General features: G+C 39.6%; 2 protein-coding genes across 3 annotated transcripts in view; both read right to left on the bottom strand.

Moving 5' to 3' along the window:
* Positions 1–5,779, bottom strand: part of ro60 (Ro60, Y RNA binding protein) — a 6,258-nt gene extending 479 nt beyond the window's left edge. The window contains exons 1-9 of one of the 2 annotated variants that reach the window (XM_004079003.5): positions 5,632–5,779; positions 4,391–4,999; positions 3,049–3,269; positions 2,672–2,818; positions 2,445–2,582; positions 2,240–2,356; positions 1,402–1,518; positions 1,180–1,326; positions 1–934 (exon numbers count right to left, since the gene is read on the bottom strand). The exon at positions 1–934 is cut by the window's left edge and continues 479 nt beyond it. In XM_004079003.5, coding sequence (XP_004079051.1) covers positions 782–934; positions 1,180–1,326; positions 1,402–1,518; positions 2,240–2,356; positions 2,445–2,582; positions 2,672–2,818; positions 3,049–3,269; positions 4,391–4,955 — 1,605 coding nt within the window. In that variant the 5' untranslated portion in view covers positions 4,956–4,999; positions 5,632–5,779 and the 3' untranslated portion in view covers positions 1–781. The remainder of the gene's footprint in view (positions 935–1,179; positions 1,327–1,401; positions 1,519–2,239; positions 2,357–2,444; positions 2,583–2,671; positions 2,819–3,048; positions 3,270–4,390; positions 5,000–5,631) is intronic. The other variant, XM_078934934.1, reaches the window with a different exon arrangement.
* A 1,201-nt stretch (positions 5,780–6,980) lies between these two features.
* On the bottom strand, positions 6,981–8,441 carry LOC101157566 (regulator of G-protein signaling 21-like). Its single transcript, XM_004079089.5, has 5 exons — positions 8,243–8,441; positions 8,051–8,119; positions 7,875–7,936; positions 7,617–7,783; positions 6,981–7,484 (listed from the first exon to the last, which is right to left on the bottom strand). The coding sequence occupies exons 1-5, from the start codon at positions 8,293–8,295 to the stop codon at positions 7,206–7,208; spliced, it is 630 nt and encodes a 209-aa protein (XP_004079137.2). The 5' UTR covers positions 8,296–8,441; the 3' UTR covers positions 6,981–7,205.
* Between the last annotated feature and the right edge of the window lie 12,018 nt (positions 8,442–20,459).

Here is a 20,459-nt window from a genome sequence, read left to right as displayed (position 1 = left end):
TTGCATCGGATCTTTCAAAGTAACCAGATGTCTTTTGGATTAACACGTTAATGTAATGAATTCAGGTTGAAGAGTGACTTCCAAATACTATAAAAAGTGATGCTACAGAGGGGAATGCTACACAGTAGTGACCTTAATGATGAAGGTACACATTAAGGTTTCCAGGGTCTTTTTATCTGAAAAGTTTTACAGGATAAAAGCAAATTAATAAGAGTTGCATTGAAACAGACTAAAAAGTAACAAGATGGGGACAAAACTGTTTAAAAAGGGATAAAATAAAGGAAAGTTTTTTGTAAGAAGAATCCTAAATGTTAGTAATAAAAAGATAAATTGATAAATCCCAGAAGAATAGCAGAACAAGCTTATTATTCCTGTTTTTTGCGGTTTTACTCATTTCTCAATTGATATAGATTGCTACATTAAACAGATGGAGAGCTTTGGGATTTGACATGCACCTACGTATTACATCAAACCTCCTACAATCATACTATAGGTACATATTTTGGACCCACAATAACCCACGAGCAAGCTTCTGACTCTCACTTTATTTACTTTTTATCTCATGCTGTTAAACCCTGTGGAGTCATTATCTTATGTAAAACACATTCTTCTCTTTCGTCTCAGGGTCTTGTCCAGCCTGCTGGACTTGGTTTCAACCGTCATTGGGGACAAAACGGAGAAGGAGGAAGTGTAAAGCCAGACAATTTTGCATAAGCGCTCTACATGTTAGCCATGTCCACTTATTGTTTTCTAAGTCTCACATCTTTCAGAAACAGTTTGGTCAGATAAGGTCCTGGGAAAAGTTGCGAATGACGGTTAAGGCTCCGAGGTCGAAGCCGCTCACGTTCAGTAAGCCCCTGTCTCCGGTGTCTGTGAAGGCGTGTCCATATGATGTCAGCCCACAAAACACCAGCTTGGAGCTGGCACCTGTTGTCTGTCAAGAAGAAAAACAACTCTTTTACTTTTGCAAAAGGTTTGTGTGTGTTTTGCTCATGATGGATTCTTTCTATTGCAGGCCTGAAAAAAGAATCCAACAAATTTTCCTAAATGGAAAAAACAAAATTCTCTTTCTCCTCACATGTGCTTTTACTGACTTATTTAATTTATTTTCAAGAGATACATTTAGCTTAGTAGAAAGTTCTGTTCCTGGACAAAAGACAAAACCTTGTCAGGTCTTACTTGTCTGTATTTCTTCAGAGACTCCACCGGACTGGTTGTACACGTCCACAGCGGGTTGTTGGTAAGAATAATAAACACATCTACACCTTTCCCATTCTCCATGGCCCATGTGATGGGAAGAGAGCTGTCCGTATTTCCACTGGGGTTCTAGAACATGAATATCAGAGTTTTGATTTAGATGGATTTGATATACCAACATAAAGCGATTTTCTATGTTTCTACCTTGACTAATTCAGCAGTTACTTCAGCGAGGGTCATCTGAGGTGAAAGAGGGCAAGGAACCACGGCTCTTTCAGAGAAGACCAGCACATGCGTGTCTGCCTCAGTCCTGGTAAAGATCTGTGGCAAAGAGATACAGAAAGCAGATTTTTACTAAAAACAAATATTAAAAAACAAAATAGTCAAATTATAATAAGTTATCTTTGGAGGGGGGGTCATTTCTCTTAGCGACTATAGTAGGGCCTACAGGAAAGGGTGGAAAGAATTCCACAGGAATCTACAGAATGTATCAACAAAGCAAGACCTTTACCCAGGATTCCTCCAGAGGAGCTCATAGAAACAGCTGTTCCAAGTTTAACTCCAATCACCCGTACACACACACACACAGAGATCTTCTAACAGCCAAATGATTGCTTCTGCATTCACATGTGTGAGGGTTTAGTCACGATTAACTGCATGTTTAGATGTTTTATTATTGGTCCTAAAATCTATCTATATATTTTGTTTATCTATCTTTGATGGCCCGTGATCTCCCATCACATCCTTCGCTATCAAATGGTCAATTGTGATCAACGTAATGAGCACCCTTGGTGTAAGCTGTCCAACAATTAAACAGAATTTTTTGTCTGCTTCTGATTCACAACAATTTGAATAAAGAAATACTCAGAAATGCAATTTTAAGCGTTTTTTCTTTTTCACATGTGTCAGACAAATGCTACAAGAGCATGCTAAAAACACCAAAAACACCATTTTCATTGGATGCGGTCTTTAACAGCTTCCATCCATCTCTCCCAAACTGTGACAAACTGAAGCCTTCCTGCAGCTTCCTAACAAACCTCACCATGGTTATGGCTGCAGCAGCATCTGCAGTTGTGATGGCCGTTCCCGGGACGACAGTGCTCAGCGACGTGCTCACATCTACCGCCACTAAAAAGCGTTTACCTACAGGCTCCACATTCTAAGGACATAAAAAGTCAAAAACTTTGTGTCATTTAAACTGCTGATGTTTGTTTTCATTTAAAGTGTGGAGGGTGAAAAAAACTTACCATAAAACTGCAATAAAATGCAGATTCCAAAGCTTTTAGGATGCTTTTGTTTGGTTCCCATTTTGGTTTGCCCATATAGCCATGGCCCCTTTTGTAGTTTTCTGTTGCTAAAAGTATACTGAATGGATGGATCTTTGCCTGGCGGTTTAAAAACAAATGTAAAAAGCTTAAATCATTCATCATGTGTAATTAAAAGCACATTAGTAAAACCTCGTTTGAGTTTAAACCTTCTTCAGTGCTGCTTCATCCCGAATTCTTTCACATAAAGATTGCGTTGTGGAGCTTCCTGGCTCCAAGACTTTATTAGCCGTCATCCTCCCCAGGATCTTCAGCACCGAATGGAGAGGCATGTCCTTCAACAGAGATCTCCATACCTTCAAAAAAGATGCAACGACATCAGCATTCCCACATTAGACGCATGCAGGGATGTTGTTGGGTTCTTTACTTTTTCTGCAGCTACACCAGGAGGCGTAGGAAAAAAAAAAAAACTCATAAGAAAATAAAATGCAAATTTTCCAAATGATTTTCTTGTGTGTCAAGTTGGTGAAGCGGAAGCTTATTTGCAAAAATCCCAGAAGAAACCTCATATGTGAAAACATCTCACCTGCTTGGATTTCAGGTTCTCTGTGAGCAGCTGCTCCATCTCCAGCTTGTGCTCCTCTATTAGATTAATGACCACCGTTTCATCACAACTGTGCTTCACCTTCTCTACCGCTTCCAGGTATGAGAGCACTTTGACCACCTCGTCAGAGTTTTCTTTGTCTGCATAGTAGGCCTGGACCTCCGTCCATCCTTTTGTTACATATTTGCTGATCAGGGCAACGGCTGCAAACCGGGACAGACATTAGAATCATTTTCAAGCAGGAACATTATAACCTCTGGCAAATCTTGAGTTTAAAAAGTTACAAAATCCCAAATGTTTAGAAAGTTGGCTATATTTTAAACATGTTGGTTTAATTTATGTCTATAAAATTTTGCACCAAATACGTACCAAACTGTCATTCATGTTTATAGAGCGCATGGCTACAGTACACAAAAAGGTTTTAGCAAGAACTCAAAAAGGCTACCTGCTATGTATCTAGGTATGTACCGATCTGATCGGGAATCGGGGCCGATCACGTAGTTTCAGGCTATCCAAATCCGATGTTGTATCCCGATCAGGGATGGGATCTTTTAACTATTACCATCATGACCAGTGCTACATATTTCAAGCTTCCTTCAAGTAAATGCCCATGTAGAAGCCTACATATCATGACTGGATCATGACATTTTATAGTGCAGCAGAATATGGCACTATTTGGAGCAGATAAAAGTGTTAGCAAACTATTCACAAATTCTGGGCTAAATAACTCTTTGAATAAACGTTTTGAACTGACAGCAAGTGTCTATTCGTTTTTCCTAATGCAAACAAAACCCTTCAATGAGGAATAATCGGAGAGATGGCTCCAGGAAAAGGTGATCATAGATAAAAATTCATAATCACTCAAAAACAACCAAATCAAATAAACTATGAGCTAGTCATGAATGCTCATCGTCCTTTTCTTGCTACAATGATTATAGAAGTCATTGCTTTTAATGGCGATATAAATCACATATGACCATAAATGTTCAAGGGTTCTAAAAATACTAATGCTACAGACACCAAACTTTTTCACTTGACTTATTGTCCCCTATTTTTACAAGTTCATTTTTAACTATTGTTGTTGCTTGGTTGTTCAAGCTATTTCCTAGACATTCTTGTTTAAGTGTTAACTGATAAAAGAAATATGTTTAATAAGAATAGATGAGAATCTGGATATGTTTATTATATTTGTTCTTTTTTTTATGTGTTACAATAGTATCAGCAGATCCTCAAAATCAAACGACTGATTGGGGGCACAAAAAAAAAATCCGATCGGGATATTTCTATGTAACCATTCTACAACAACTAAAAATAAAAAGCTCACCTTCTGTGGATGGTTTGGTGTGAGACAGTCTGAGAAGATCCTTGTGTGACCAGCCTTCTCTCTGCCTACATCGAGTCACAGTTGCAGCTAGAGCCATGGCATCTTGCTTATTATACCAGTCTGACACCGCCTTCCTCAGGGCGCGCCCCCAGATCCCACACTCCATCCTTTCTCTCAGTTCCTTTTTGTACTGAATAACAGCAAACAAATGGGCAGGGTCCGAGCAAATGTCCTTCAGTGCTTTGAATGCTGCCTTTCTGGTATTTAGCTTGGAGTGCTGGGAGCATAAAGCCAGGGCAAAAAAAGTGGGGCCTAATCGAACGGCCAGCCCCTTCTGCACAAACCTTCTGATCTCCTCCACCACTTCAGCACCACCCTCCTCCTCTTGAAGTAAGGAGAGCAGGGCCTCAGCATTGTCCACGCTGACGTGGCTCTCACCTTTGGCAGTGAAAATGTCTCCCTCTGAGCCGTAGCAGAGGAAGCGCCGCAGTCGGATTTTGTCCGTGATCTCCCATGGATCCTCAGCACTTGTGTGATTGTTTGTAGAGTTTGCCGGGGGCTCCATTGAGAAACTGGAAGGTCTGAGACAGAGGTAAACGAAGATGGAGCCTGCAGAGAACACAGAGTATGGAATTTCACAGGAAGTTTGACTTGTTTTTTTTTTTTGTGGTGGGGGTAGCTGGTCAAACGTCAGCTTTTTTTTCTCGCGATCAACAGCAAACAGCACCAGAACGAATGACGTCCAGTAACATTTCTTTACTGATAGCTTTACTGATAGGCAAAAATAGACTAAAGCCGATTAGGGACCATAATGATAGGTGGAAGAAAGCAAGACTCAGTTACTGAGATAATGCAGACCAAAGCGAATTGCATGTTTGAGGCGGTTAGGACAACTGACTCTCCAGCTACGGCGTTTTCAAACTAAGCTAGTTCTGACGAGTTTGCTAACATTATTATAACGTTCTCTTCAAAATATAAAAAACAATAAGGTAACAGTATTAGACAAGTAAAGAATCTTGACTAATATGTTCAGAAAATACACAAAATATTTGCTTAATTTGTTTTTTAGCCAAAACTTTAACTTCAGCGATTTGAGCTGAACTCTAGTCTAGAGTAAACCAACGGTTGATTAGCTGTCTGCTGACTCACTAAATGAAAACGGTAAGTTCACAGTCAACATATTATTTCTTCAAACAGTCAAAATATATACCGTCTACTATATGACATAGACACGGACATACCGCGGGGAAAATGCAAAAAAATGAAGTTAGGACGCAGAATAAATAATTCTGCGAGGCCTCCCGATGGAGCGGCAGAGTTTAGGGGCAGCACCGCGGTGGCTGTTGGGAGATAGTTGAGTACACGCAGGCGCAGAACAGTTCATTCGGCAAAGGCGCTGAGAATTCTGGGATTTTTATTTTTGTGGAATTTTACAATGTTTTGTACATTTTATTTTTATGTTAATGTGCCCAAAAATACACGACATAACGCAAAATGTGATGTGCTGGAAAAATGCATATTTAATTAAAAAGCTTTCATTCATTTGTTAACGTTATAAGCTCTAAACCTAAACAAGAACAAAAGAAGAACGAGTTTTATATTTCTCCCACTTGTGATTGGTGCCGATACTGATCTTAATGATCATTTACACTAGACTCAAATATCCTAGTTATCTCTCCTGATTCTCAGGTTTGCTCTAGCAAACATTTAGATGGAAATCTACTGTCACTTCTGCTGTTATTTTTACATTTTCCATTTTAGCTCCATGTTTAATGCTCATCTAACCTCCAGGTTATTTTTTTAACGTTTTAATGTGTTAGTTTTTGAAGCATTTATGTCATAGTCAACCAATACTGACAAATGACAGCAGAAAGAGGGGTATCATACATATGTGGGGAAGAAAAACAATCAAAATTATTCTTTTCTGCCACTTGCTTCTCTGTTCTTTTTAGATATACCTACATGTTGATATCGTCATAAAGTTTGCATAAACTTTGCATCTCATTTTTTCATGTAGCTGTCCCGTGTAGTCAGAATCTTCACTTACAACAGTCTTCTGCATTCTTTTTATTTATTTTCTCCTTGTGGCCATATTTTGCCCAAATGGTACCACACTGATCCTTTAAACATGCAACAAATTGATGAGGAATGACCTGAAAAACAGAACGATAAAACTCACTTGTATGTTTTCTGATCAATCATTTAGGGAGGTTTCTCTGGTCATCATGTAACTACCATACCCAATCTTGAAAACCAACCAGATACATAATGGAGTTGTCCACTTGTGCCCTTTATGGTCTGATATCACTTGGAAAAGTGACAACGTGATTAAAGAAAACAACAGGTGGGGGGGACTAAATTATAAACCAAATTATACTTAAAATAAAACTTTTATTTTATCAATGGAACATTGTGTTAATACTCTCTGATTCTGCAGCACTGATCTACAATGATCTACACACAAAAGCAATTGGTCATGATTTCATTTTGCTTGTACTTCCCCCAAGACACCACTAGATAGCACACTTAATCAAATCAACTGTCAGGTCACAAAAATGAGTTTCATCCCAGCAACTAAACAAAAAACAGATATATATAAAAAATATATTTTCATAAATAGTATTTCATTCAAAAACAATTCTGCTTAAATGTGTGTTATCACTGGAATTTTTTTGTTTTTTGCTTTTAGTCATTTCCAGTTGTTAACTTGCTGGGCCGAGTTATGGTGCTGCAAATGTGGAGGTACCTACATGAATGTCACAGCACCACATCTGCCTGTGTGACATTTTGCATATACGTATCAGCTCAACTAAAGTCAGTGCTCATGCCAGAGCAGAAGGCCATCCTGCAGCCTTTTCACTTCCAGCTCATCCCCTGCAGACTTTATCCTCATGGCTGCGCGGTGTTTCCGAAGACCGCGTGGTTTAGAGGCCGCACCAGTGAGAACTTTGTAGTGCTCGGACTGCAAAAAGCGCGAGAAAGAGTCGTTCTCCATCAGGCTGAAGATTTTCTTCTGTGCCACGACAAAGCACGATGGACCTGGCTGCTGCAAACTCTGGCAGATGACTTTTGTCGTGTTGAAATCTAGGTTTACCTGCAAAGATCGCAAACCAGAAATGCATACTGAACATGCAGTTTTTATTTATTTAATTCATACATTATGCACAACACTCACAGCCTCCTGCATGACTGTTTCACATGCAGCATTTGTGACTGTTTATCTTACTTGTTTAGGGGAGTCATCCCTGATGAACTCTTCATAAATCTTTGCTGCTTTCTTCTTCCGTTCTTCTGGACGCTGGAGAGTTTGAAAGTTTTGGCAGGCAAGCAAAAAGTCCAGGTTTTCTTCACAAAACTCTGACTTCAGAAATTCCCGAAATGCTTTTTGGCCACCTTTCACACCAGAGAACAAAACCTGATTAAAAACTATCGGTAAGCAACCACAGCATTTGTTGTGTGCTGCTTAAAAGCAGATGGAAATTACTTTTCTTAGAAAGGAGGGTCTCCAGAGATTTTCCCAGTAGGGTTGTTTCATTTGTTTTTTGCCTGGAAGCAGAGGGAACAAAAAAGATTTGTGTGATTTTTCTTCCCCCTTTACATTGAAAGAAAACAGCAGTAAACACAATATTAGTATTCTGAAAGAACAGATGGAAAAAGCACCAGCTGATTTTCTTCCACTGTAATGGACTCTGCATGAAGATATGCACTCTGGATTTCCATGCTGCGTTCCTACAAAAGTGGAAAAACAGTTGGAGTATGAAATCAGGCAAAGAAGACCCCTGTGCCTGAAATACACACAGCAAACAGCTTTCATTCCCTTATTGTTTTGTAAATGAAATATGAAACACTTACAGTCGCTTTGTGCCCTTGAGGTCCATTTGTGACAGCTTAAAGGGTCCATTCATTGTTAAACCGAATTACATTATTACAACTTTAAATTATTAATGTACAGAATTGCTCTGCAACAAAATTACCAGCAGAGCGTTGAATTCCAGGTTTTAAGCCTCCGCGTTGTCTACTCACTAGCTGAGGTTGGGGTCAGAATGGAGTCCAGCTGTGATGACATCCCATAACTTCAGCCCCCCCCCCCTATAAAAAAAAACAAAAAACTTTCCTCCTTGCCCCCTTTTTCCCACAACTATGACTCTTGTAGAAAGAGCCACATGGATGCTTGCAGAACGTCACACCAGTGTAATTATAGAACAAGACTGCTCTCTGTGTCAAAGCCCCCCTCATCACATTCTCCATGCTTTCATGCATTTTGGAAAGCTGATGAAAGTCATTCATCGTCTACGTCACTTAACTTAAGTCTGAGCTATCTATAGCAGCAGGAGATTCGGGTTTGTTCTGCTTCCCACTCTGACATTTCCTCAGCTCTTCACTCCCTCTGAAGGTCATGCCACTATGTCTCTATGCACCGATTGCACGGATGAAAATTGGTTATACCTGAAAATGGGAAAAAAGTTGTGGTCTTTGCATGAAATTTTTGCTGATGTTTCACGAATGAACCACATTAAAACCACAGAAGAAGTGCAAATAAACCACACAAAAACACATGAATCAACGTAGAACATGAACCGTGTGTGATTATTGTGCTGTTTATATACAATTCATTCGTGATTCGTGCCCCAATCATGTTACGGTATTTTAACATGATACGTGCGCTGTGAACGCAATATAAAAGTTATGCCTAAGTGCTAAATGCATGAAAAGTCAGTTAGACATACAGAATGTGGACATACATGGAACGCTCGTGAAAAGCAACAAATTTGAGTAGTCATCTCGCAAAAATCACGCAGAACTGTGTAAGATTCTCGTAATAATTGTGTATAAACTACATAAAATAAGCATTAACTGCGTAGTTCCCAAACGGCCAAAAATTTTGAGCAGCTCAAAACTGAATTCAGATCAACGGTAATTTGTGCATGTTGATGAATGACGAACGCAAGAAAAACTTATGAATTCCATAGATTACGCATGTAGCACAAAATGTACATAGTGGCTGACATGGCCTTGAAACAAAATCTAATTAGTTCAATAAGAACATGCGAGAACTTGACACACTTTTCTTCCTTTTTTGCAAAAAAAAGTCCTTGAACAGGGAGAATTTTAAACTTTGGCTGTGTCCGAATTCCTTCACTACTCACTGCATAGTGCATCAAATAGTGCGTTTGCCATTTTGTAGCGTTGTCTGAATCTACAAATTCAAAATCCAGTGCCCTACAAATTTCCCACAGTCTCTGCGAAAAACCAATGTACTGTTCACTAGATTGGCAAATATAGGCCACAATGCATTGTGTTTCAACAATTCTTGCGAAAAAAACTGTGTTAAAATGCATTTTTTTAAATGAACAATCAACATTTTCATTGGATTCATAAATAGTTGTTGTAAAATGCTCACATTGATTAGATTTTCACTTTGTGAAATCTGTGACACCATATTTCCTGTTTAAAACAAAGGAGTGAGCATGACGTCCAAATTGCTTTTAAAATCCAGGGTACTAGATAGTCCCGCACTATATAGTTTTTTAGTAGTTAGGGATTTGGGTGGGAATTCGGACAAAGCCTATGATATATTCCTATTTTGCATAATTTGCAGCTTTGGTCTAAATGCAGCCCCAAAAGAAAAGAAATGCTAAACGGTGGATGTCTTTCTTTAGCACATGCTCCTCTCCGTTGAGGAAAACTTTGATCACTGCCTCGCAAATTTAAAAAGATGGAATTTTAAGAGTCACTTATGCAGCGAAGTCAAACTAACTTGGCTGAACCCAGAAGTCCCCGGAAGTCCCGGAAACATCAGGACAGTGGAGGGAGATTGTTTATGAGGTTTATGTAACGGCTTAAGTAAGAGCAGAAAAGCAGCTCCCATGCACAGTCCCGTAATACTGAGGCCTTCAGCGAGGATCTGTTTTTTTGTTGTAAATGTGCACAAAGGGAGGGCATTTTTCAATTATAAAAAGCAGCATGACAACAGAAATGTCTGGTGGCAGATAGAAAGTTCAGCAGCTATGCTTAGGGAAAGATAGCTGTCAAGGTTTTCATCTTTCCGGTCATGTTATCACAGGATTCTGTTTTTCACGTTTGGTTAGAGTTCTGTTCTAGCTGTTGACGTGCTTAAGAGGTGTGGAAAAATGTTTGATAATTAGACGGATGAATGAAGACATCAGTGTTACAGATCTTGTTAGATGTTTTGGAGATAAATGCAGGGAAGCAGACTGAGACGGTTGTTGAGATGAGGGACCGTGATGATGATGATGATGATGATGATGATGATGATGATGATTATGATGTTCTCTCACAGTGAAGGCCCTTGCTTCAAATCCCAGCTGGGACCTTTTTGTGTGGAGTTTGCATGTTCTCCTTGTTCACTGGTGGGTTTCCTCTGGGCACTTTGGCTTGCTCCCAGAATATGCTTCATTGGTTAATTGAAGACTCTAAGTAGTCCCTAGGAGGGTTTGGGATTGTCTGTTTCTGTGTTACCTTGTGATGGACTGGCAAACCATCCAGGGTAAACCCTGCCTTCACAACAAACAGTGGCAAAGATAGGCTCCAGCAACCCCACGACCCTGCAATGGATTTAGCGGATTCTGAAAATGGAAGGATGGATGAATCAGGGGTGTCCAAACCTTTTGTGAGGTGTGTGCATTCTTTAAACGTTAAATGCAAATCAACATGTAATTCTTTTTACAATGGGATGCTTTTCCTTTCTTCACATTGGAACATAATTATATCCATTAGCATTTTTAATTCAATTACTTTGAATTTAAAAGTAGAAGACCAGAAATAAAATTTAAAAAGAAAGTCTGTCTAGAAAAAAACACCTTTGTCAATGTTAAATTCCTTCTAAAATTTTTAACATGAAACTTCTAATTGTAACCATATAAAAAAGAAAATAACCGCAAAAATGTATTTTTTTTTAAAAGTGCAAAGCACTGCAGTTTTGAGCACAAAAACAAATAAACCAGTTCTTCTCATTTGGCCGTTAAGGCTCTGGAGGTCAAGTTAGGTTATTGCCACAGGTTTACAACGGCATATAAATGAATTTAGCCAATCATGATCTAGAAATCTCAGAAAGTGCTGGGGAACGCATTTTAATGATTTTATGACCAGAGCCTGTGGGCTTTTTTAAATTTGAACCCGTGCTCCAATTATGACCTGACTTTGGACATGCCTGCCCCAAATGGAGCACCCAAAAGGCAAACTAACCAAAAACGAATTGGGATCCATTTTTAACCTTGTGAGCAACAAGCGTCAATGTTTGTGGGCACATCTGATTCCAAAAGCAGCGGGTAGTCAGTCTGGCCCTTTTTAAAATGCAATTATTATAACTAACCAAAAGAAGAGATACCTAACTACTCAAAAGAAGACATTGAATTAAATGTATATTAAAGCATTTAAGACTTAATAATTACTTAAAGTGAAAATTCCTAAACACCAATATTTCAGCTAATGAGTTAATACTTTTCAAAAATCTAAATAAAAATCAGATGAGAGGAGTTCTACTTTCACATGACCATGACTCAGAGTATTTGCAAACAGACTCTTATTGTTGGATGGTATTAAGTGTGGCTTCAGTTGGAGCGGCAGTAACAGATTTAACCCAGTGAGGTCCTGTTATCTCTGGACCTGGCTGAACATCAGCTGACAGATGGATGACTCATGCATGGAGCAGTTGGATATTTTGGATCTCTCTGTGCGCAGTTTTCTTTTTTTCATCTAAAAAAGTTACATAAAGAGCTGAGATAAAAGCAGCCATTCATATCGTCTGATGTAAGATATGTTAAAAATAAACTTTCATGGACTAAATTGGATACAATGTTCACATTGAGTTGTCTTCCCAGTTGAAATGCATGCAGAATGCAGGGGAATGCTTCGATAGATGGTCTATTTGAACAGTTTGGACCCACGTGAGGCATAATTAAGGAACAATTAGGACAAAATGGTCCTATTGGAGTAATCTTGACTAAATTGCATTATAGAAATCTTAAAGCATCAAAACTGCGAGTAATTTGATTTTCTGCTTGTTTACAGTCTTTTTTATTTTATTTTAGAGGCTTGAGACAACTTTATATGTGAATTTGTGCAACATGAAAACATGTTTTGAATAGATTGAAATAATCATAAGCATATTTTTGGGCCAAATATAGACCTTAGTTGTTTTAAAATAAGCTCTAAAAGCCCCTATGGAGCCACATAACCTACATTTGCGTGAGGACAGGGAGTTCACTCACATTTAAACGCTGGATTTACATGTTACTGGAGCAGACGCCAAGACTTCAGACGATTTCACTTGCAATTCAAATCAAAGCAGGGCGATGGCACAACTGCTAGATTGCTGCGTTACCATGGTAGCAGAGACAAATGAGGCCATGTGGGATCGTTGCAAAGAAGTTTGGTTTGCCCATTTTAAATTGATCAAGGCTGAGACACTCTGATTTTTTTTGAAGGTTTGTGAGCATAATCTGGTAAAATAGGAACCACAAAGAGGCCCTATCTGAATATATCTGTATTATTGTGGGATTTTCTGACCTTTGTGACTGAGATAAGGCATTAGATTCAAACATTTATGTGGTTAATTTGAAGCTGCAGGAGAAACTGTAAAACGGATGGATAAGGGGAAGTAGAGGCAGGTCAACTCCACGGCAACGGTCCCGCCCCCAAGTCAGAGGCCAACTATTAATGAAATACAGCAGCTCTGCTGTATTTATGACCAAGAAAGCGACACTGCTTTTTTTTTTAAATTTTGGCTAAAAATGGCATAATCATAATTAAAAGGTCACTGGGAATGCTTTTACGATAGCCTAAAAGCTGATTGGAGTGGCACTTAAAAAAAGCAAAACATTTAAAGAACGATAGAGTGAGAGAGACACGTCAAAAAAAAAAAAAAACCTGGACGTGGCACCTGGTGACAGAACACAGAGAGTTTTACATGCAGACAGATAATGGAGATAACAAAGCGATGTGGTGACAGGAACCACAACCAGGTGTAAACAATTTAACGGAAAGCCAACGGAATAGGGGTTAAAGTAAGACTACAGAAGCAGAAATTTGAAATTTTTTTGAAATACCAAAATTATGTACAAAATCTCTAGAGCAAACCATAAAAAAAAGGAAAACTTAAAACAGATCCTGACGATACCCTCCATTTAACTGTTTGTACCCAAAACCAGGAGAAAAGGTGAGTGAATTCTACTCGCCATATTATCAAGTGTGTGATTGTCTGTCAAAACTTCGAAACAAGACTTTAAAAGTTACCTCTGTAGGATGGAGTATTAGGGGCACCATAAAAATAAAAAAAACGTACGAATATAAAGTCATAAAATCGTGAGAAAAAAAGTCTTGATTTCAGAAAAATAAAGTTGCAGTTTAACTGGAATAAAGTCGTAAAATCATGATCATAAGATCAAAAATATCGTAATTTTAAGAGAGAAAAGCAATGTGTTTTCAAAAATATATAGTTGTGTAAGCCTCCTTCTAGATAACATACTATTTATTGGCGATGCCATAAATTACTTTAGTTTATCTCAGAAGTTTATGTGCTATAATGCATTTGGACCTCTGCAACTATGATGGCGTAAACGGCTTGCCCGCCGAAACCCACTCCTTGTGCATCAATAATCTTCTTCCAAAGAGGCCCAGTTTCCTCCAAATTCTTTTCAATGGTCATATACTTATGATAACACATATTTTACTCACAAAAAGACATTCTTAAATCACACGTGTGCGGCCACACACACGGAAAAAGCAGTGATCCAGTCATCGCCCCGCCTCCCCTCTGTTAATGCTTTTCCTAAATGAATATTGCGACAAGGTGCGCAGGTTGGATGTTAAAATGCAAATGCAATCCCCTCTTTGCATTTTCGTTTTAATTATGACACAGAATAAGCGGTTTTAAGTATAAAATGAAAAAGCATTTTGAAATATTGCTTTTTCTTTTTAATTTTGAGGCATTTGATGCAGCTTCATTTTGAAAATTAAAAAGCATTTCTATTAATCCATTTTAATTGTCAAATTAGACATTTCTAAATGAATTATGCTTCACATTTACCAGAGAACGTCTTGAAAATGAAATGTCAAATACCATTTTCATTTTAATTTTAATTAAGTAACAGAATAAGCTGTGTTGAGGAAGGAAATGAAAAAGCATTTTGGTGGATTGCTTTTTCATTTTAATTTTGAGTCAAAAAATGCAGCTTTATTTTGAAAATGAAAAAGCATTTCTCGTTTTGACTTTGCTTTTAATTTATGCTACAGAATCGCTTCCATAATGAAGAAGGTACGGTGCTTCTCCAACAACAAACCCTGGGTGACCCCGGAATTAAAAACTCTGCTGAAAGAGAAGAAGAGGGTTTTCAAGACTGGAAACAAAGAGGAGCTGAGGAGGATCCAGAAAGAGCTGAAGAGAGAGATAAGGAGGGGTAAGGACAGCTACAGGAGGAAGCTGGAGGAGCGCCTCCAGGATAAAAACACCAGAGAGGTCTGGAGAGGCCTGAAAACCATCTCCGGACACGGGAAGGACAGCGGAAGGGGCCCAGAAGCGGGAGACCGTGAATGGGCCAATGAACTGAACCCGTTCTTCGAAAGGTTTGACTGTGCTCCTGCCTCCTCCCCCACCCCCCACAGTCCAGACCAAACGGCACCCATTAACCACCCCCTATCCTCAACCCCCACGACATCCCCACCCCCGAGAACACCTCTGAACTGTCACCAGAAACGCACCTTCTTCCACCACACTCTGCTGGGGGGGATCCATTCACCCCAACCCCCACCCAACACAACAGGGCTCTCTTCACATCACCCCTCCAACTTCTCCATAACCACGGACCAGGTGAGGAGGGAGCTGAGAAAGATCAAACCAAGGAAGCCTACTGGCCCAGATGGCATCAGCGCCAGACTCCTCAAGGACTGTGCAGACCAACTCTGTGGGATTTTTCTGCACATCTTCGACATGAGCATCAGTCTGGAGAGAGTTCCTGTCCTGTGGAAAACATCCTGCGTGGTTCCAGTTCCCAAGACTGCACGTGCCTGCCCAGTGAGCCGAACCACTTCAGGCCAGTAGTCCTAACTTCTCATCTGATGAAGACCATGGAGAGGATCATCCTGGACCACCTCCGTTATCTGGTGAACGACAACATGGACCCGCTGCAGTTCGCCTATCGTCCAGGAATAGGTGTGGAAGACGCTGTCATCTACCTGCTGCACAGATGTTTTTCCCACCTAGACGACACTGTGAGAGTCATGTTCTTTGACTTCTCCAGTGCTTTCAACACCATCAAACCATCACTGCTCAGGGGGAAGCTGGAGGGAGCTGGAGTCAGCAGTAGCCTAGCTGCATGGACCATCGACTACCTCTCCAACAGGCCGCAGTATGTGAGGCTTCATGACTGTGTGTCTGATGTTGTAGTCTGCAGCACTGGGGTGCCGCAGGGCACCGTGCTCTCTCCTTTCCTATTCACCCTGTATACATCGGACTTCACACACAACACTGACAGCTGCCACCTCCAGAAGTTCTCTGGTGATACAGCCATTGTCGGGCGGGTATCTTAGGGAAACAATCTGGAGTACCTGGAGGTCATCACCAACTTTGTGGACTGGTGTGCTCTGAACCACCTGCACATCAACGCCAGCAAGACGAAGGAGGTGGTGATCGACTTCAGCAGGAAACCACATCTGACTGCACCGGTGAACATCCAGGGCTTGGACATCGAGGTCGTGGAGGACTACAAGTACCTGGGTGTTCACCTAAATAATAAACTGGACTGGACACAGAACACAAACGCCCTGTACAAGAAGGGCCAACGTGGTCTCCACCTGCTCAGACGACTGAGGTCCTTTGGGGTGTGCAGGACACTGCTAAGAACTTTCTATGACTCTGTGGTAGCTTCAGCCATCCTTTATGCAGTAGTCTGCTGGAGCAGCGGAAGCTCGGAGAGAGACAGGAAGAGACTGAACAAGCTGGTCAGACAGGCCAGCTCTGTCCTGGACTGCTCCCTGGACTCCATCGAGGAGGTGGGTGAGAAGAGGATGTTAGCCAAGCTAACATCAATCATGGACAACCCCTCTCACCCACTGTACCAGACTGTTTCAGACCTCAGCAGCTCCTTCAGTGGCAGACTGCTGCACCCACGATGCAAAAAGGAACGCTACCGCAGGTCCTTCATCCCAGCTGCCATCAAGCTGTTCAACCTCAGCCTAAGCAAATAATTTTAGTTTTAGTTTTTAGTTTTTTATTCCACTGTACAAAAAATGTATATATACAGATGACTCTGTATTCCTGCACATCTCTTTCCCTGTTTATTATTTCAGAACACTGTTATTTTTGTATATATTCTTTCAAAAATGTGTATTTGTTAATTACTGTCTGTACATACTTGTGCCAAATTCCATGCTACTGTGACAAGGAAATTTCCCATTCGTGGGATTAATAAACAAATCTAATCTAATCTTACGACTTTATTCTAGTACATTTTTTCATTTTTATGGTGTCCCTAATACTCTGTCGTACTTCAGAGAACATTCAGTGTTTTTTTTCTGTAAACAGAGGGGTACAAAAAGTTCCTTTTGAGATGAAGTACAGACTCCAGCAAACGCCCCGTGAACCTAAAAAAGGAAGAAGTGGGTACAGATGATAACAGGGGAACTGAAGCTTCCTTTACACATTTTACTCACAGATTTTATCTGACGCCAAAACTTTCCTCAGTTGAACAGTTTCATTTGTCACGGTGACCTCAAACAAAGCGTGCTTTACTGAACTGGTTGAGCAGTTTCGCCATTAGTTCCTGTCTTCAGGTCATGCAGTATCAATGAGTGACTTCTGTTTCAAAAATGTCACAGGACAGAGTTTTAAAAGAAGTTATGCATTGATAAAAATTTTTTTTAGTTTTAAACATTCATTTTTATTTAGTGGATGCTCTGATAGTATGGCGCCCGTGGTCCTTAACTGTTTACGGCATGACATCATGATTGTGGCGCTGTCTTGTTTTGCATTCCATGATTAAACACAAAGATATAACTACATTGTAAACATGGAAATAAACAAAAATGCCATCAACTTGCTTTTAGTTGCTTTTGCCAAAAACCAACTGAAAGCACAAGTACGTGACAGGCGGCGACAGATAGACTCATTTTCTTTCACACAATTGAGATGAAAAAAAAGGATGTGGTGAAGTAGTCAGGCGTTAACTTTAAGAGATTGACATCTGAAGTCTTTGTGCAAACTTCCTCTATGATCAGCTTTATTCACAAATACTGTTTCGGTTTTCTTTTTTGTTAAGGGGTTGCTTGTTCATTGCAAGAAAAAGAACGACTGGTTAGTTGTTGTGTTTTGAGTTGCTCTGTAAGTTGTTGCAGGAAAAACTCATTTGAAAAGTATCACAGGACATTTACTCAGAGCAGACGGATGTGAGATCATATAGGGATCTAAGTCATGTCACAAACACCAACAAGTTTTTGTGTTTTTTTGGACACAAAAGGCGACCTGTGTACAATGATCTAAATGTTTAAAAAAAAGCTACTACATGTAGTCTTATTAACAGCAGATGATCAATAAAAACATCAATAAAAATATCTAAAAAAAATTAACAGCACGGAAAATGCAAATGTGAAAAATTGGAAAATGTAGAAAAAACAGTTATGTTATATAGCAAGAGGCCCGTACACACCGGGACGAATTTCACGCGCGATATTCGCCGACGTTTAACGCCTCATGACTGAACAAAGGGCACCAATGTGAGTGTGCATACAGACGCGAAAAACGTCACGCGTAAAAGCGTCATTTTTTAAAAAACGCCTCTGGTTCGTTTTTTTGGTTTGACGCGGCGCGTCAAAAAATATACGACCAATGACAATGGCGCTTTTGCACACGTCTCTGGAGCTTCTGAAGTTACAGTAAAACACAACTTGGGGGCGCTCGAACACAAAACTGCCTTTCTGAGCACACATACCAGCGAAGAAGATATACGCCAAGTAGCATCTACACTGTCGCTAAGGAATAATGACGGACATTCTAAAATATCCCCGAAAACGCTCATGATACATTTTCAGCTCTTGTACCAGTCGATAAAACTCCCCATGTTCTTCTCTTCTCGTAATTATGGGATGTACCCAAAATCGGCGTCTTTTCCGGCGTCTTTCATCATTCAACAGAACAATAATTTCTTCATCGCTGGAACTGGAGCTAGAGCTACTGGTGCTTGAAATATTCACGTTTTCTTTGTTTGATTCTGACAAGCGCGTAAATACTTGCTCTTTTCATCTGAGTGAAAAGCGACTTTAAGAAGCGTAAAGTTGCGCAGCGCCACCTTGTGTACAGGGGTATTTCTCTTTTACTTTAAGCGCCATCTAATGTCAGGGAATGAAATTGCATGGTCGCTCGGCTCATCGTCAGCGAAAATCGCCTGGGTGTGAACACAAAAAACGTGTTGAAAAACACTGGCGAATAACGTGCGCCGATTTTCGTCCCGGTGTGTACGGCCCTTAAGCATGAAACTGAAAATATCAGATAAGCATAAAAGTGTGTTCAAGGGTGGCTGCATTCATGAGATGTAGAGTAATGATATAACATATATTTTTCTACAAATTTTAAATGTAAATTATATGTAATTAAAATAATTTCCATCATTTTTAGATTCAATATAGCTATTTTGTGAATTTCTTGTTCAATTGAAGTGTAGGCTGTGAGGTGAGGCGGCACCGAGGTGTGTCTCCTAGCAGATTGTGCAATCTCTTGCAAACTGGGTTGACCGCGTCCTTTTCGCTAACTTTGTATTTACCCAACCAGTAAAATGTTGTTTTTTTACACTGTAGACATTTTTATGACACGAACTCACTTTCGATATAACATGATAGGCTCCAGCAACCATTTGAGCCTTTTTCACCTATCTCAAAAAAGATATAAGTTAAGGCAGACAGTTTTTCTTTCTGCTGCAATAATCCCACCCCTATTGTGTTTTACTTACGATGACTTTACATGGGATTGCGCAATATAACGTTAGTCAAAGCTTGACACTGGCATCATCTCGCTACTACCTATGCTGTAATAGAAGAGAAAATACGCAAAATACACAGATCTGTATACATCTCATGACGGCAGCCTCCCTTAACCACGTAGGTTTCCAAATACATTGGGTTTATCTATTAGCAAAGAGTCAGTGCCTCAGCAGCCACAAACCTAACCACACGTCATTGCAAATAAGATTACATCAGTCATCCTCCATATGTTTTGGTAAAAATTAGTTAATGGAGACTAGTCACCTTGTTTGCTCAATTCACCTGACCTCCAGTTAACCTAAAGATAGGTTAGAAAAAACTGCCATTGCTGGAACACACCAACCAGGCTTTACCAGCATTTACTAAGCTGATTGTTTTAGCTAATACCATCAATGAAACCAAGTACCATATCTAAATGTTTATTCAATTTAATCTTATTTATATATCCCAATATTTACAACAATGGTCATCTCAATGGGCTTCATAATGTTAAATGCTTTAATAATAACAATTGTGAATCTAAGTGTGTGTGGTGGTCTGTGATAGAGTGCTGACCTGTCCAGGTTGTATTTCACCTTCCTCCAACAGTAACTGGGATAGGCTCCAGCAACCCTGTGAACCTGAAAAGGATTCACTGTGTTTAGAAAATGGATGGATGGATAGATGGATGGATGGAGGGATGGATGGATAAAATAAAGGTATATTATATGTATAAATATCAATCTATGCGATATATCAAATCTAAATCTCAATTAAATTTTCAGTTGAAAATGTTAAATACAATTTTTAAGTACAATTTTAAATTAAACGTTTAATACACACATTAAGGTAGACTATAACTGTAAATGCTAATTCTTAATGTTAAATGTAAATACTCCATGTACATACTACTTGTAGCTAAATTAAAAGGTTTAGGAACTAATATTGATTTTAGAAGCTTTACACCCATGTATCTGGACCACGGAAAGGAGCAGATGAAAGATGTTGCATTCAGAAACAAATATGAAAAATACATAGTTAGACTAAAAAGATATAGTTTATTACTATATCAGCAGGAAGAAAACATACTTCTGGATGCAAA

Source organism: Oryzias latipes, chromosome 17 (genome assembly GCF_053564925.1).
Source record: "Oryzias latipes strain Hd-rR chromosome 17, Olatipes_Hd-rR_3.1".
Taxonomy (NCBI): Eukaryota; Metazoa; Chordata; class Actinopteri; order Beloniformes; family Adrianichthyidae; genus Oryzias; species Oryzias latipes.
Note: the sequence above shows the minus strand (reverse complement) of the source record. Positions and strands in the feature narration are given on the sequence as shown.

Excerpts from the sequence above, each read along its gene's own strand:
- LOC101157566 (XM_004079089.5), bottom strand. The coding sequence starts at position 8,295 with ATGAATGGACCCTTTAAGCTGTCACAAATGGACCTCAAGGGCACAAAG. Across the intron at positions 7,937-8,050 it reads CAGTGGAAGAAAATCAGCTG|GCAAAAAACAAATGAAACAA; the intron begins GTGCTTTTTCCA and ends CTCTGCTTCCAG. Across the intron at positions 7,485-7,616 it reads GGGATGACTCCCCTAAACAA|GTAAACCTAGATTTCAACAC; the intron begins GTAAGATAAACA and ends CGATCTTTGCAG.